This window comes from Eptatretus burgeri, chromosome 8 (assembly GCF_056783735.1).
Source record: "Eptatretus burgeri isolate ZD-2024b chromosome 8, Ebu_testis_v1, whole genome shotgun sequence".
NCBI lineage: Eukaryota > Metazoa > Chordata > Myxini > Myxiniformes > Myxinidae > Eptatretus > Eptatretus burgeri.
In genome coordinates, this window is record NC_140968.1 from 72,185,953 (window position 1) to 72,203,707 (window position 17,755).

Consider the following 17,755-nt stretch of genomic DNA (forward strand, 5'->3'; position numbering starts at 1 on the left):
GTTTGTGTGGTTTCACAGAATAGAGCAAATACCTATTTTGGGGGGTAAACCACTCCCCCCCCCCCAGACCCTTTTAAGGAGCGCAGATTTTGATGCAGTCGATAAACTTTGGTATATTACAGGTGATGAAGGTTGTGGTCAAGTTTCATCAAAATCGTGTGTTTGGTTCAAGTGATAATGACTGAAGTGTTTATGGACTGACTGACTGACTGACTGACTCACTCACCTACGGACACTGCTCGATCCCATAAGCTCACCGGACTAAAGTCCTGGTGAGCTAAAATGGGGGAGTGGGGGGGGGGGGAGAAGTAGATATAATTGGCTCCGTCTGTCTGTCTGACTATCCGTCTGTCACATTATCTCCTCCTAAATGGTTGCGCAGAAATTCACCAAACTTGGTAGTTATGATCACCACATGACAAGAAGGTGTAAGAGCAGTATCATTTTTGCCCATCCTCCCTCCCCCACTCCACTCTGGTGGCCTGGGGTGGGGTCAAAAGGTGTAATACCAGAAAATGCAATTACCAACATTAAAATAACTTTAATTAAACTTTGTCCACGTCAGTGATCTTCACCATTTGTTTTTTTATAAGGGGGGCCATTTTTGCCGATAAGACATCAATATGAGAGCCACCACACCACCTGCAGGACTCCAAAATGGCTGCTATTAGGCCCCACCTCCACGTACTTTTTTCTTTCGTTGTGGTTACTGGACTGCAAGGATAATTGTTTGCATACTGCCATATACTGATGTAGTGATGTTACTTCTATGCTTCGCATTGGAACACTCATTTGAAACCATTGGGTCAATTTGATAGCATTATGCCGGATTATGATGCGGGTGCTTTCACATTTGTCTATTATCGGCCACGCATCAGGGGCCGCACTTTAGCCCATGAGGGGCCGCCAGTGGCTCACGGGCCGCGCAATGAAGAACAGGGGTCTGTGCAATCAACACATGAAATATGTAACGATTTTTTGGATTTGAACCCCGGTTCATGTCCTAGGGCATAGGGACTTTGGTGTGGACAGGGGTCAAAGCAGACGATTTTTGTTCACTCAAAATTTGATATTGGGTCAATCCTGGTGGAACTTTTTGCCATCTTTCAACTTTGTTTCAGGTGGGAAGCATGGAGATTTGTGATGCCACGCCATCGACTTTGCTCTAGTTTACCATTCTTTTCAGCTTTGATGTACATTTCACCTGAAGAACTTTCATACAAGCGTTTATTTTGGAAACACTCATGGAAGGTGTGGTGACGGAGGTAAAAAGGAAACGAACTAGCAGTGGGGCAACAGTTGGACAAAACAAGCAAGGGAACCAGCCAACAGGAAAAGAGGAGAGAAAGAGACAGGAGCCAACACTGCAACCTGCAAGGGCTTGGTTCGGTTAAGTATGGTCAAGGGGGATAAAAAGATTTGCCTGGTGAGATAAGGGATGGCATGTTATGGTCGTGTACCACCTGTTTGAATCCCTGGAGGAAAGACGTGTTAAACAGCCTCAGAAAGGTGGTGCTTATGCAAATAAAGAACCTAGAAAATACTAAAACGTATTCTTAAAGCACAATCAAAACATCAGGTTATCTGGTAAATATTCCATTTTCTATTTACCATTTCCAGTTGAGGAATGAAGTGACCAGTTACAATTGCATTCATCAATTAAATGATGTAAAGAAACTGATAAGGAACTCTTTTGTGGCTCTTATTTGCATCATTTGACTAACCTCTTACTCACAGGGACCTACAGGAGACCGTGGAGGTCCTGGTCTTGAAGGCCTCAAGGGATTTTTGGGAGATCCAGGTAGGACTGGTGAAGCTGGACCCATTGGTGCAACGGTAAGCCAAGTTACAGTGTCGAGATCACATCATGGTTTACTTTTTGCATGTCGTCAAACTGAATAATGATGTCACAATTCAACTTGCGTATATGTCTATTCATTCATTACACACGATTGGAATGTACCTTTTGATCCTTTAGACTGCTGAGAGTCCTTTGTCCTTTGAAGACCCTTTAAGACCACCAACATCCTTAATTCCCCTAAAGACCCTTAGAAACCCAAGGATCCTAAGGACTCTGAGGATCCAAAAGACCCAGAAGACTCAGAAGAACCAAAAGACCTCGAGGACCCAAAACACCCAAAAGACCAAGAGGACACAAAAGACCCATACGACCCAAAAGTTCCATATGAGCTCTCATACGAGCCTCGACCAAGGTATACAAAAATAATAATAAAAAAAACCCAAAAAAAGATCCTGAGACCCAGAAGACCCAAAAGACTCTGAGGATCCAAAAGACCCAGATGATCCAAAAGTTCCCAAGGACCCAAAACACCCAAAAGACTGAGGACACAAAAGACTCAGAAGAACCAAAAGACCCTGAGGACCCAAAAGACCCATATGACCCAAAAGTTCCCAAGGACCCAAAAGACCAAAAAGTCCTTGAGGACCGAAAAAGACTCAGATGACCAAAAAGTTCCCAAGGACCCAAAAGAACCGAATGACCGAAAAGGTCACCTCAAACCCAAAAGACCCCATGGACCCAGATGACCCAAAAGTCCCTGAGGACCCCAAAAGACTCAGATGACCCAAAAGTCCCCAAGGACCCAAAAGACCCTGTGGACACAGATGACCCAAAAGTTCCCAAAGACCCAGAGGACACAAAAGACCCAAAAGGCTCAGGGAGAACCAAAAGACCCTGAGGACCCAAAGCACCCAAAAGACCCAGATGACCCAAAAGTCCCCTCAAACCCAAAAGACCCTGAGGACCCAGATGACATAAAAGTTCCCAAGGATCCAAAAGACCCAAAAGACCAAGAGGACCCAAAAGAACAAAAAGACCCCGTGGACCCAGATGACCCAAAAGTTCCCGAGGACCAAAAAGTCCCCAATGACCCAAAAACCAACAAGTCCCTGAGGACCCAAAAAGGTTCAGATGACCCAAAAGCCCTCAAAGACCCAGATGACCCAAAAGTCCCCTCAAACCCAAAAGACCCCGAGGACCCAGATGACATAAAAGTTCCCAAGGATCCAAAAGACCCAAAAGACCATGAGGACCCAAAAGAACACAAAGACCCCATGGACCCAGATGACCCAAAAGTTCCTGAGGACCAAAAAGTCCCCAATGACCCAAAAACCAACAAGTCCCTGAGGACTCAAAAAGGTTCAGATGACCCAAAAGCCCTCAAAGACCCAGATGACCCAAAAGTCCCCTCAAACCCCAAAAACCCTGAGGACCCAGATGACATAAAAGTTCCCAAGGATCCAAAAGACCAAGAGGACCCAAAAGAACAAAAAGACTCCATGGACCCAGATGACCCAAAAGTTCCCGAGGACCAAAAAGTCCCCAATGACCCAAAAAGGTTCAGATGACCCAAAAGCCCTCAAAGACCCAGATGACCCAAAAGTCCCCTCAAACCCAAAAAACCCCGAGGACCCAGATGACATAAAAGTTCTCAAGGATTCAAAAGACCCAAAAGACCAAGAGGACCCAAAAGAACCAAAATACCCCCAAGGACCCAAAAGTCCACAAAGACCCAAAAGACCAAAAAGTCCCTGAGGATCCTAACAGACTCAGATGACCCAAAAGTCCACAAGGACCCAAAAAGGCAGATGACCCAAAAGTTCCCAAAGACCCAAAAGACCCAGATGACCCAAAAGTCTCCTCAGACCCAAAAGAGCAAAAAGTCCCTGAGGATCCAGAAGACCCAAAAGTTTGAGGATCCATAAGACTCAGAAGACCCCAAAGACCCAGAGTACCCAAAAGACCATAAAGATGCAAAAGACCCTGAAGACCTTGTAAATCTTTAAGCCACCACTATAAATGGATTAGGGGTGTGTGTGTGTGTGTGTGTGTGTGTGTGTGTGTGTGTGTGTGTGTGTGTGTGTGTGTGTGTGTGTGTGTGTGTGTGTGTGTGTGTGTGTGTGGCATGTTTTTGTGGAGTTCTACGAGGATGTTATGATGTGGAATGTGATACACCAAAATGATCGCTATGACCTCCTGAGTTGATTAGGATAATTAACTACAAAAATCCATAAGAATTCCCATGTTTTTAAAGCACTCCATGTTGTAGTATATAAAGCAGCTTAATACGTCCTTCCACCACAGCATGGCATTCTAATTACAAAATAAATAACAAAAACAATGATAACATTGTAACGAAGCAGAAATTAATGAATACTCATAATATTTACAACAATAATAAGAATCAGAGTATCATATGGCAATAATAATAACGAACATATAATCCTCACGCTGGCCCCATTTTGCACATCTGGGCTTGGTGCAAGGCAAGCTAATGCTCAAGCAGTACAGTAGGTGGGTGTGCAACAAGGCTGTGAAGACCAATGAAAATTTGGTCCAAAGGACCAACGAGCCCACTAGTAACTTTAAACAAATGAGATGGATAAAGTTATGAGATTATAATTGAGATTTTCTGGATGTCCAACATGGTGAGATCATCTGAGGGATTTGTATCAGTGAATTGAAACTTAACTCAAGAACAAGCTTTATCAAGCCCGGACACACTATGAGTATACTACTTTAATGAACCCAATTATTCCCACTTTCTTTTGGTGTCAGCCAGGGATTTGTCAGCCAAAATCTTTCATGATACAGCTTCCTGAGCCTAGTGTCAGACTGAAGGTGGCAGGAATTTTGAATTTGTTCCATTTGGTGGCACGGATGCAAGAAAATTATTGTATTCCTAATGAAACACCCTGCTGGAACCGAAATGAAATCAGAGTGAAAAAGGTTTCATATTAAATTCAAGTGATCTTCAATAAACACAATTGAGAGGATAACAATACTGTAGGTGTATCTGTAAAACCAATTCCATGTTGGATTACTGCAGGCTGGTGAAGGAAACTTAAATATCCATTAAATGCTTTTGAAATGGTTTGTGGTTAAGCTTTCTAAATCTGATGTTTATACAACAAAATTGGTCGGGCTTTCCAGGGTCTGACTGGAAGACCTGGTCCACACGGTAAAGAAGGCAAGACTGGGTTTCCGGTGAGTTTTGGTCCATCCTCCTCCTTTCTCTTGTACATTTGTCTCCTTTCTTAAGAATTATTCACTTTCAAACTTGTATTCTGGTCTTCCTCCTCTAAAACCTAGTGGTGCCTTGTTAAGTCAATCTCCGGAATATGCTCACTCTCTGGACCCACCCTACCCAGTCACACATAACTGCTCTTGAACTGTCTTTTTCACCTGAGAAGACGGAAAGGTATCTGGCAACCCTCGACTCTGATTCTGCAAATGGCCCAGACAGCATTGGCACATGGGTCCTGAAAACCTGCTCTCCTGCTCTTGCACATTTGCTTTCTGCTTTACTTTCCCCAGGATATATTCCATCTGCTTGGAAGTTAGCCGACATCACCGCATTATATAACCATGGTACAAAAAACTGATCCATTTAACTCCGGACCTTTCAGCTTTCTTCTAATTATCAGAAACGTAATGGAATCAATCATCGTAGTCGACATCAAATCCTTCCTTTTCTCTCACGGCCTTATCTCAGACCAGCAGTTCGGATTCAGACCCTGTCACTCTACCCTGGACATGCTGCTCCGACCTGCCAACAATGGATGGAGGCCCTCAATATCAGACATGAGATCAGGGGCGTCTCTCCAGGCACATCTTGTCCTTTTGATATAGTCTGGCATCCTGCCTTGCTCTCTAAACTCTCTGCCTATGGAATCTAAGGCCAACTCCGCACATGGCTTACTCACTTCCTCAACTCTTGTAGCCACCATGTGGCACTCAACGGAATCCTCTCATCTCCTCTCCCTGCCAAGGCTGGAGTGGGCCCAGTGCTATTCTTAATCATCATCGATGATCTATGACTATCTGGAAAATCCTCTTTATCACTTTGATCATGACTCCACCCTCTGCCATTATATTCCTCATCCTTCAGCATCGGGAGATCATCGGGAGATCGGGAGGCAGCAGGCTCTTCCGTCTCTGCAGACCATGATAGAATTACAAGCTGGTCAAACACTTGGAATGTGTGTGTATTTTAATCGAGACAAATCTCACACTCTCACTCTGTCTTTCCAAAAAGACCATCTGGCGAATCCTCCCATGTAATTCCATAACAATCTCTTGAAGAGGTTTAGGAACTTAAACTTTTGATACTCACTATCAACCATGATCTCCCTTGAGCAAACCACAAAAATGAAGTTGGCCTCAAAAGCCAGCCGCCAACTAAGCATCCTCCATCCTCGAAAGTCTTTCCGAAACCCACCTGAGCTTGGATCTACTTACAGGCCTTCATCCAAAACTTTCAGGAGTACTGCTCTCCCCTCTGAGCTGGTGCCCTTGCCTTGTTCAGCTTGATGCCATGGAAACCAAGGCCTTCAAAATCATTGGAATCTCTTACGATGAAGCAGAGTGTCTGAGCCTATCATTTTCACATTGCAGACAGGTCAGTGGTCTGTCTTTTCTGCTGCCTCCTTTTTATTCTTGTGCCATCTGCACATGCAGTCTGCATGTAACCCCCTTTTGGTGAAACTTCCAAAATCCTGCTCACCTCCACTGATCCGTTGCTCTTTTTTCCCACCTGTGGAACAAATTTCCTCAGTATCTTCAATCTCATTCTTCCCTCCAGCACTTTAAGACAGCTGTTCACCACCATCTCAGGTTACCTTCTTTTGTGTGCAGCACAAGGCTGTGGGTAGCATCATTGGCTGGGGGTGTGGCTGTGCTGCTGATGCAATGCCCTGTTACCTGTACACTGGTACTCATTTTGGCTACTTTGGAAGGATGACAGGCTGAATCAACCCCACCTAATGTTAATTCATAATGGTTGACAGGGACTTGATCTCAGCACCTGAAGATCGCAAGCCAGCTACCCTAACCGCTAAGCCAACAACAGGCTTGCCTTCCACTTCTGTGATTGAGAGTTTGTGGCTGTATCCATCTCGTTCATCTCCCGTTTTCTCCATTTGCCCTTATTCTTCCCCACAACCCTTATTTCTCCAAGTTTCCCTCGATTTAGTTCCTCTACCCTGCTGATTGTGTGACTCCGCCCCCTCTTTCTTTCTATTGTTATTTTTGTTTTGCTACACACATACAAACGTTTGCTCCATCCATAAATGAGTCTTCTTTCAATGCTGCATTCCCTCTCCCTTTCCTTCACATCATAAGGATGAAATCCCAAACTCCTATTTCTTGGTTCCATTTTCTAACCCCTCAAAAATCCTCTATGAACAGCAATTTAATTTTTACTTGCATGGCACAATACTTTGAGTATTTTTGTTGTTAGGAACCACTAATGTGTAGTTCTTGGTCATGTCTCAGGTACTCCCTGATTAAATAACAGCACTTATGAATCTCAGCATCACATTTCCAGGGTTCCATTGGCGCTGATGGTTTTCCTGGACCAGCTGGACTCCAAGGTCCTCGAGGGCCATTAGGCCTAATGGGTCTTCCTGGACCAAGGGGAAATCTTGTGAGTCTCTTTAATTTGTGCTCGTTATTTCTTTCAGGATCAGAAAAGAGCCTTGTAAAAGTCAGGGGACATTGCATATTAACTAAGCATTGAAGTATTTTTTTCTACTAATTAAAATTAGTTCCTCATTCAACCTGATGTCCTGTTGGGTAAGCTTTGAAGCCCCTCTCATGTGATATACTTCCAGACCTTCAGCAGACCAGTGGGGAGTCTGATGTCACAGCGGCATTAGTTAAAACTTTTTGTTGACATTTACTACTTCTCTAACCCTTACCCCCCCCCCCTTATCTCCCCTCCTCCCTCGTTCTTCTCCACCCCTACCTTTGATTCTGAAACTCAACCAAACTAGCAAGTTCCTCCCTGAAACCCCCTCCTCTCTAATTTTATGGACATATCTGTTGGCCATTCTGTGATCAAAATCACAGAGAAAATCATTATATTGAATCCAGCATGATACATAAGAGTATCTTTTTACCACTGGAACTGAAGACAACTAAAGGAAAGGGTGCTCAAAAGTGTGCATGTAAACATATAATTAACGATGCTGGAGCAAAGCAGCAATGCTGCTGGTATGGCCAGAGCAGAAACTTGAAGGGTGAACTTCATTTGGTGCAATGATGCTGCTATTATAATTATCGATGATTAATGTAGTTATGTAGGTGGATATGTTATGTTGGAATGTGTGGATGGGGATGCAGTGCAGTCAGGATGGGATAAATAGCCTTTCCCTCTGTGTATACTTCCTTCCATTTCCTCAGGGTGAACCTGGAAAATCAGGAGCTAAAGGAGATGAAGGTCCTACTGGCTCTATTGTAAGTGGAGAAATTTTGTGAATTTATATACAGTTAAAAAAGTCAGATCTCTGACAGTAAAAGCAATGCTTGAAAATATATAATATGACTGTACAGTACTGTCGGACTCCGCTATTTTGGCTTCGCTATTCATGGACCCTGTGTATTCGCAGTTTATAAAATGCGACCTGCTTTGACATTCATGGCCCTGTGCTTCGTGTATTTGCGGTTTTTTACTGGTTTTCACAGATAATTTTTGATTTTCCCTCATGAATCACTAATCGCCGGAACCTATCCCCCCCCCTTTCTATTGAATCAATGCCTCGCTATTCGCGGATTCGCTATTAGCGACATTTTCCAGGAGCGTGTCCCATGCCAATGGTGGGGTCCAACAGTATATACATTTATTTACATGGTGCTTTCATTGAAGTTTGTGCATCGACTCAGATATTGTTTGTGTTTGTGATTTCACCTGTCAGGGATTGCCAGGAAAGGATGGGGATCCAGGTCCTAATGGAAATCCTGGACCACCCGTACGTTACTCCCACTGTCATAATTAACCCTTTACGGTTTTTACTCATTTTCTTTTCACTTTTCAAGCTCTCGTTTACTTTTGCATTTTGTGTTTGATCGAAAGTGGGAAAAAAACTTCTTTCAAAGTCAAATTCATGAAAATTGCTGAACGGTTGATAGGCGGAGGATGTAGTGTTTACACGCTACTCGACGATAATGTGCAAGAGCAGCAGATTTGTAAATTGCAAAAAGAAACAAAAGTTATTGAACTGATGATGGCAAGACATGTTGTGTTTATGTTTTTTTTGCAGGGAATGCCAGGCGAAAGGGGAGAACAAGGTTTTATTGGGGCTTTTGGTTTCCAGGTATTCCCAGATCATGCTGGAAGCAGTCATAAGGAAGATTGTGCCTCCACCTTGTATATTTGCACCGTGTAGTGCTGCTACTCTTTTGTTCCTTGGTCATGGGTAGTGAATGGTGGAGTGTATAAATGTTGTACTTGGATGTTAATGTGAGAGATATTTGTGCCAAATTACATTTTCTGGTAAAAGCTTTTTTTCTAAATCACCATAATCAAATATCGGAATTTGTAATTCTCGTATGCATTTGCAAAGTTTTAATAATAACAAGCAATGGTTATTTAATTATTTTTAATTATGTTATACGATAATTATTTAATTTTTTTTAGTGATTCTTCACCATTGAGAGAGAGTACCAAAAACGATATAGTAATGTATGGCATGATATTTCAAAAATGTAATGGGCCCGATATGTTCTCGTGGATCAGGCATTACGTGGCGGAGGTATGCACTCCACTGACTGCCCTTCGAGTTTGCTTTTGTGATTGTTTTTTTCACAAGAAAATTGACAGCAAAGAAGGATTATGTGTTTCAGGACAATACACTTCTATCCGTGGGTCTTCGTCGTATCAGGATTGAAAATTGTAGTATCGGGATTGAAGTTGAAATGTAATATTATTTCAAAAGCCCCTCCTGTTCCCCATCCTCACCAAAAAGGTACACACGATATGCTATCAGGTTGTGCCAATCTATCTCGGTCTTCAACTGTTAATTTCCTGGATGTATCAGTAAAACATTTCTCTTTCACAAATCCATCTGGAACATTGAGAGAAAAGGTTGTATCAATAGTTTGTCGATGATAGATTTCGACTAGTCTTAAAATATAAAGAAAGGGCAAGTATTTTTGAGGATTCAATGAACATGTATTTTTGATAATAAACATAGGCCAAAAGGTCAGCATCGGCCAAAAGAGTCGACATCGGCCTAATTTCTAAAATCCTCCATTGTCATCCCATTGACTCAAAATTTGAACAAGATTTGCACATCACGTCACTGAATTCAACGAAGAAGTATTTTTTAGATCAAGATTGGCCAAAAAGTCGACATCGGCCAGATTTCTAAAATTGTCAGTTTTCATCTGATTGACTTAAAATTTGAGGAGGATTTGCAGACTTGGTCATTGAATTCAACCACCAATTATTTTTAAGGTCAAATTTGTTTTATAGATTTCGCAAGTATCGTGCTATGCATGACATCTTTCTTGTTCTTGTTTGTTACCTTCGCAAACTTTTTTGCGAAGGTTATGTTTTGATCACTGTGTATTTATTTATTTATTTATTTGTGAATATGTGTGTTTGTTTGTTTGTTTGTTATTCGCATAACTCCAAAAATATTTAACTGAATCACAGCAAATTTGGTGGGATGATTGGTTATTATCCGAGGACCATTTGATGAGATTTTGGGAGCGATCGGGTCAAAGGTCAAGGTCATGAAAAGGTCAAAATCGTCTTTTTACCAAAGCGCGGTCAATTTGTATCCAATTTGCATGCAACTAATGCCAAAATGTTCAGAATTCAATGCCCCATCTTGTGATATGTGACATGACACAATGACGTAATAACCCTTATTATCGGTTGGGAGTCAAAGGTCAGGGGGGATTACGACATTGCAAAATGTGTGGTTTTAGTCATAACACGGGCAATTCTTATCCGATTTGCATGAAACCAACACCAAAATGTTGACTGTTCTGTTCCCCACACTCTAATACCAATTACAAAATTAAGAGTACAAAGGTCGAGGTCATGAAAAGGTCAAAATCGTCATTTTGCCATAGTGCGGTCGATTTTTATCCAATTTGCATACAACCAATGCCAAAATGTTGTGAATTCAAAGCCCAATCTTGTGATATATGATACACAGGAAATTTAATGTTTTTAAGCCATCATAACACATGAGATGGCAGATGTGGTATGGGATTAAATACCCTCGCAATCAACGGTTTCTGGGGGGGGGGGGGATGTAGTGTTGGCGAAGGTATGCACTCTACTGAGTGCCCATTCTAGTTTGTTTGTATAATCAATTGCTTGCAGGTCACATTCTAACCAATCTTCACAAAACGATTGAGTTGGTCATAAGCAAGACACCTATTGATTTTGAGGTCAGAAGGTCAAAAGGTCAACATATGCCAAAGGTCAACAACATCAAATATCCAAAATCATCAATTTTCATCCGATTGAGTTGAAATTTGAAGAGGATTTGCACATCAGGTCAATGAATTCAACCATCCATTATTTTTGAGGTCAACATAGGCCAAAGGTCAACAACTTAGGTGCAATTTCTGAAATCTTCAATTTTCATCTGCTTGACTTGAAAATAATCAGCAATTGCACAGTGCATCACTGAATTGGGAAACTATTTTTGTGGTCAAAAGGTCAAAGGTAAACTCAAGGGAAAACTTCTAAAATCATCAATTTTTGTCTGAAAAATCGTCATTTTTCATCCCATTAACTTGGAAATTAAACAGCAAGTGCATGGTGTATCACTGAATTCGGGCGGGGAGGGGGGTGGATTTTGCAAGTCTCGTGATAAGCACGATGTTTATCTTAATTATTTATTATACATTTTACCATCTCCACTGTCTACAGATTTATTTAGTTATTTAAATGCATGAGTAAAATCTATACCTCTCATTTTAAAGTGCGCTTGGGGGACTAACCCTAACCCTAACAGCTCGGTTTGTGTGTCCTCATCGAGGACACATTCCCACAGTTGTTTTGTTTTTAATAACGCCACATGAAAGAGTCGATCTCAAAAATCAAGATGCCGCTCCTGAGGAAAAGCAAAGAAAGAAGATGAAAAAAACGGAACAAAATGATATTTAGACGATTGATTCATTACTTGAATCGTTGCAAGTTGATAGAGGTCAAGAACACACTGCGGAGGAGACTGTTCTTAAGAGAGGCAGGCAATGCAATGAAAAAGGAAGGAAGCATGGCGATTGGTACAGAGGACAGTGGTATGGGGTAATACAGATAGGGTGATGAGTAGAAGCAAGATGGTGTGACAAACACAGTGAAGGTAAGGAGGGGCAGAACCAGAGAGTTACACAGAACATTAACTGTGGTAATAGCAGTACAAGAGGCACAGGGAACTGTGGGCCAAAGTTTGGAAATTTCGAGGTAAAATAGAATTGTAAATCAGTCGGACAGCCTTGGGTTGGACGAGATCCATAATATGGATGATTGACATCGGAACGTTGCCAGACATAGGAACAGTTTCCACCACCGTTTTGGCTTGGGATTATAGAGGGTGAGAAGCTGATGTGAGTTGGAGTACTTGTAAGATCTAAAGAGGAAACCAAGTTTCTTACAATAATATACAAGGAACATTAGCGGCAGGAGGTGGCCATTCGGCCCATCATGCCTGCACTGCACCAACCCCAGAAACAATCACCCATCCACACACAAGCTTCCTCCAAGTCCTTCCAATAACCCAATGCATGTATGGTGCATACCTATCTAATTCCAATTTAAACTTATCTACTTTTTCTGCTGCCACTACCTTTCCAGGGAGACCATTCCATTTATTAACTACTCTGACTGTACTGATCCCTGAGTTTTGTCTAGAGTCTAGACTTTGTGGTGTAATAGTTAGCCCGTCCGCTCTGAGTCAGGGAGGTCAGTGGTTCAAACCTTGGCCGAGTTAAAACAAAGACTTCAAAAATTATGTGCTGCTTCCTTGCTTGATGTTCAGAATTTAAAAGGATAAGCACTTCAATAATCCCTCTAGGTTAGTATCCATATGGAGGAGGAAATTCCTTCTTATGAAATGCCGTGCTGAGTGTGGTGAGAAGGCGGCACCATTGTTTTGGCGTCACTGGTACCCAGAGTGCTCCGGGAAGTGACGGCACTTCCCCAAAGCTCAGTGATTGTGAGTCATATCTAGTAGTCATATGTTTTGTTTCATGTATTCGTCTGTATGTCCATGCATGTGAGATGTGTGTGTGGCAGCTCCACTACGAGCCTTCGTTCCTGTAAAAAACTAAAAATAAAACACTTTCTCTCTTGATTTATAATTTATAATCCGAGGAATACAATCTTAAACCCTGTGAGCAAAACACCAAGCAGCTCTAGGTAAAGCTGTCTGCCCCCCTACCCCCCTCCCAAAAATTGACATGACAATCTCCAGATCCTTCGCATGTTTCATATTCTCCAAGACTCCCCTTGCAATATGAAATCCCTATTTTCATTTTTCTTATCCACCCTCAGCACCTTACATTTCTTCATGTCATCTGCCAAACCTTTGCCCAATCCATGCAAGTATCAATACTTTCCCTAATCTGATCTCCCCAGCCCCCCCCCCTCCCCCTGCTATGTACGTCCTACCTCAAGTTTGTTGTCATCTACAGATTTATAAAGCCGACTCTTAACCCAACGATCCAAATCATATTTATAAAGCCGATTCGTAACCCCACGATCCAAATCATTGAAGTAAATTATGAATAATAATGGCTCCAGTCCCATAATGATCCCTGAGGTACCCAAGACTACATCCTCCAAGCAAGACATACTCCCACTCACAGCCACTCTTTGCTTCATATCACGAATCCAGTTAGATACCTGACCAGCCACTCTACAAGCCCTCACTTTAGGTAATAACCTCCTATGTGGTACCTCAACAAATTCATTCTGAAAGTCGAGAAATACGACATCCACTGTACATCCCTCATCTACCAAGTCATAAACTGCTTCATAGAACTCTAAAAGATTTGCAAAACAGGAACTACCTTTGGTAAACCCATGGTGACGACCCTTAATTAGTTTGTATTTGTTTAAATGGTTCCTCATCTGGTCCTTAATTAATGTCTCCAACACCTTCCCCACAACTGAAGTCAAACTAACAGGTCTCCAGTTTCCCAATTCTTCTCTGGATCCTTTCTTAAATAATGGTGTTACATTTGCTACTCTCCAATCCTCCGGTACCTGTCTCGACTCCAATGAGCTATTGAAAATATCCGTTAACATCTCGCTTGCCTGCTCAACCACTCCCCTCAACACTCTCAGATACATATTATGCAGCCCTGGATCTTTATCATCCCTTAATTTTCCTATGTGTTTCTTCACTTCCTATACTCCCACTTGGATCTCTTGTAAAAAAAAAGGCTTTGTCATTCCTGAGAGAGATACTCTCAGCTATTATGGAAGTTCCTCTGACTGTTCCTGTGGGCTCACATTCCTCTTAACCCAATAATATATTGCTGTTATGTTTAATATTTTGGGCTTTTAATATTCCATTTTGGCCTGCTGAGTTATTTTCTTAACTACTCTGCTTCCTCCTATACTGATGTCAGTTAAACTCTTGTCCTGTTATTTTGTACTTAATAAATGCCTTCTGCTTATCTTTAATTACGTTGCATACCTTCTTCCTCAACCACCCTGGTCTCTTTCTACGTCCACCTTCATAACTCACTGGAATACACCACCTCTGCCCCCTACACATTTCCTCATTGAAGGTTGCCCATTTCTCTAATGCAGACTCATTAACTTTACCCAAACTAAAGCTCCCAAATCACTTTTTATACCCTCAAGCTTGCCCTCCTAAAATCCAATAGCCTTACACCACTATTCCGAACTAAACATCTCAACAATAGAGTTGCACATACAATGTTGCGGTCGCTTGTCCTCAGATGTTCTCCCACATCCACCTCCTCCAACATATTGGGATTATTACTACAAATACATCGAACACTGCACTTCAAAAAGTGCTTTCTCCAAAGTCATCAGTTTATCTACACAGTGGGTTAAAAACCAATGTTGGACAAGAGATAGAAAATCCTCATCCACTCTGCCTTTCACTGTTCCTGGACCCAATCTATTTATCCCTGACAAATTTAAATCCCCATAATCAATACTCTTCCTTTATCACATCCCTTTCTGAATTTTCACATACCCATTTTCCTGCTCTTCACTCACACCAGGAGCCCAATAAAAGCATCCTGCAAGTATCAATTGCTATTCTTACAATCTCTACTTTCAATCCACACAGAAACCTCTGCATTAATTTCCTCCTTCAGATCATGCCTTTCTCGATACAATAATGTCTTTCACACAGATTGCCAAACCTCCTCCCTTTTCCTCCTTCCTACCACACCTATAAAACCTGCAGACTTTAATTCCCGTCCTCCAGTTGGGTTGCTCACTAAACCACGTCTCACTTACAGCTTATATATCATATCACTCACCATCCACCCTAGCTTTCAGCTTTTCCATCTTTATGTTCAAACTCCTGGCATTCTTGGAGGTAGATTTGCTGATATTGAAGATGTGAGGCTGCCAGGAGAGATTGCTGGAGATGCTGACACCAAGTACATCAATAGAGGAGAACAACTGGAGCTGCACATGTGAAGAGAAGGGGGTGTCTGCATTGATATTTCTTGACATAAGGAGAGTTTAAGTCTTGGACTGATTGAAAGAGACAAGGTTGGCAGAGCTTCATTGGAGGTTGAGATTGAGATCAAAATTTATTAAAAGCAATCAATAGATCAACAGAAAGGACTGGGAGGTGTACTGGGATAAACAAATGCTGGACGGGTGGAGGGTGGATTCATCAGCAAAGGAATAGACAGGATTGTTCGTATCTTTGAGGAGGTCATTGTTGAAAAGAAGAATGAGGCAGAGCACGAGATGATAGAACCTTGAAGGACACCATAATTAATGCGGTGGGGGTGAGAGAGGGCACCATCAATGCAGGCAGAGATGGATCGCCCAGTGACGAAGCTGGAAAACCAGAAGATGAGCTCAGGCTGCAAACCTTATATTGGGAGCTTCACTCGGTGGTGCCCTTTGTGTCAGACTCTGCCAAAGTCTTTGCTAATGTCCAGCACAACAACTCAACTTTCTCCAAAGTCTTCAAGAACTGAAGACCATTCATTGGCAATGTAAGCCAGAAGGTCACCACTGGACCTAGCTATGTGGAAGCCATATCCTTGGTCATTGAGGAGAGAGCAGGATTCGAGGTTGGTTTAAAGTTGTTTATTAATCAGAGACTCCATGACTTTAGAGATATTGGAGGTCAACATGATTTGATGGTAATTAGAGGGATCAGACGTGTCACCCTTCTTCGTGGCAGGACAGACATACACAAATGTCTCCAGGAGGTTGGGTAAATACAGTACAGTCGGAGAGGTTTAAAAGTTTGGAGAAAATAGGAGCAAGTTCCAGAGCACAGTGTTTGAAGTCAACAGCAGGAATGCCATCCGGACTATTGGCTTTTTGGTGACAAAAATAGTCACGTGACTAATGCCTTTATATACATGAATTGCTTTCCCAATCCACTCATCTTAATGCTATTGTCAATGTACCGTTTTGAACGTGGGGATCTGTTACATGTGTTTTATGATGCACCAAGGAAATTGTGGAGCTATATGCTGCTTTATCTTGTATTTATATTCCTAGGGCTTGCCAGGTGCAAATGGACCTCCTGGAAAACATGGTAAAGAAGGCGAGCAGGTAAAAGCACATGAGATTATATCAGTATGTACTATGTAATACTCCAGTGTGTTACAGTCTTTCATGTTTACTGAACCAATGTTGTGCCGGTGTGTTGTGTTTCAGGGTGTATCAGGCGAAGTTGGACCACCTGGTTCCCTTGGTCCAAGGGTTAGTTTAATAAATGTGTCATTCTTCATTTGAAAAAACGTAAAGGTCTGTTCTAAGCACAAGTATATATCCGTTGGGTTATAGCACTTTCAGTGAACACGTTTGGTGTCGTATTTCCGATAATCTTGACCAATTCTGTGCCATCACCAAGTCTAAATTTTTTTTTTAATAGAAAACTGTTTCAGATTTGTTTTTGAGAAAGACTTTTGCTACATGAAAATAATGAGGAACTAAATTTGATAAAAGTTAATTGCATGTGGAATTCTGACTATACCTTGGCCTGGAGGGGGTAACTACATAATTCCTCTATTATGCATTAAATCTATCATTGTAGATGTTCTGCAGTATTTTTTATGATGCAAGAGGTGACTTTTGAAATGACACAATGTGCCCCAGAAGGCTCAGTGCGCATTCACAGTAACCCCAGGAAACGACTGTGTTCAGGGCAACATAAAGCATATTGTGTGTGTGTGCGAGATAAGGATCGTTACCTAAAATGGCTCACAAAGCTTCTACTCGAAGTTGAAAATACTTGGAAACTAACATGCGAGAAAGATGTGTGCCTCTGCAAAACTAAATAGTTGTAGAACTTTCTGAATTCACCCAAAAAGCTGACAGCTTGCAGCTCCGAAAACTGCAAACTTCGAAGGATGTGGACTGGTCCAAGGCTTGAAGGTTCGTAGACAGGCACATTCTACCCAAACCTTTTACCATCGCTGCCAGTGAGAGGGCTTTGAACCTTTTGGGATTATCTCGGGTGAAAAGGGCAGGCTTGGTGATTTATTTAATGGATGTCTGCTTTTGGAAAGACAATGCCATCATTAACAACATTCAGGCAGACTTCCCAGAGGGAGACACACTAGCTGGTTTGGTTGCTTCTTAATTCTGTTGAGAAAGTCATATGTGGGGCTTGAAAATAATGATCCTTACTATTAATCATGTTTGGGAGGAGAGGGTGGGGATGGGAGTGGGAGCTGTTGGACTGTGAGGGCCATTATAAATATATATATATATATATATATATATATATATATATATATATATAT

At 41.9% G+C, this 17,755-nt stretch overlaps 1 protein-coding gene across 1 annotated transcript in view; it reads left to right on the forward strand.

Moving 5' to 3' along the window:
- Nucleotides 1-17,755, forward strand: part of LOC147022025 (uncharacterized) — a 233,652-nt gene that overhangs the window by 116,831 nt on the left and 99,066 nt on the right. Inside the window, exons 25-32 of the mRNA XM_085892576.1 lie at nucleotides 1,738-1,836; nucleotides 4,955-5,008; nucleotides 7,350-7,448; nucleotides 8,207-8,260; nucleotides 8,719-8,772; nucleotides 9,064-9,117; nucleotides 16,506-16,559; nucleotides 16,665-16,709. Coding sequence (XP_085748702.1) covers nucleotides 1,738-1,836; nucleotides 4,955-5,008; nucleotides 7,350-7,448; nucleotides 8,207-8,260; nucleotides 8,719-8,772; nucleotides 9,064-9,117; nucleotides 16,506-16,559; nucleotides 16,665-16,709 — 513 coding nt within the window. The remainder of the gene's footprint in view (nucleotides 1-1,737; nucleotides 1,837-4,954; nucleotides 5,009-7,349; nucleotides 7,449-8,206; nucleotides 8,261-8,718; nucleotides 8,773-9,063; nucleotides 9,118-16,505; nucleotides 16,560-16,664; nucleotides 16,710-17,755) is intronic.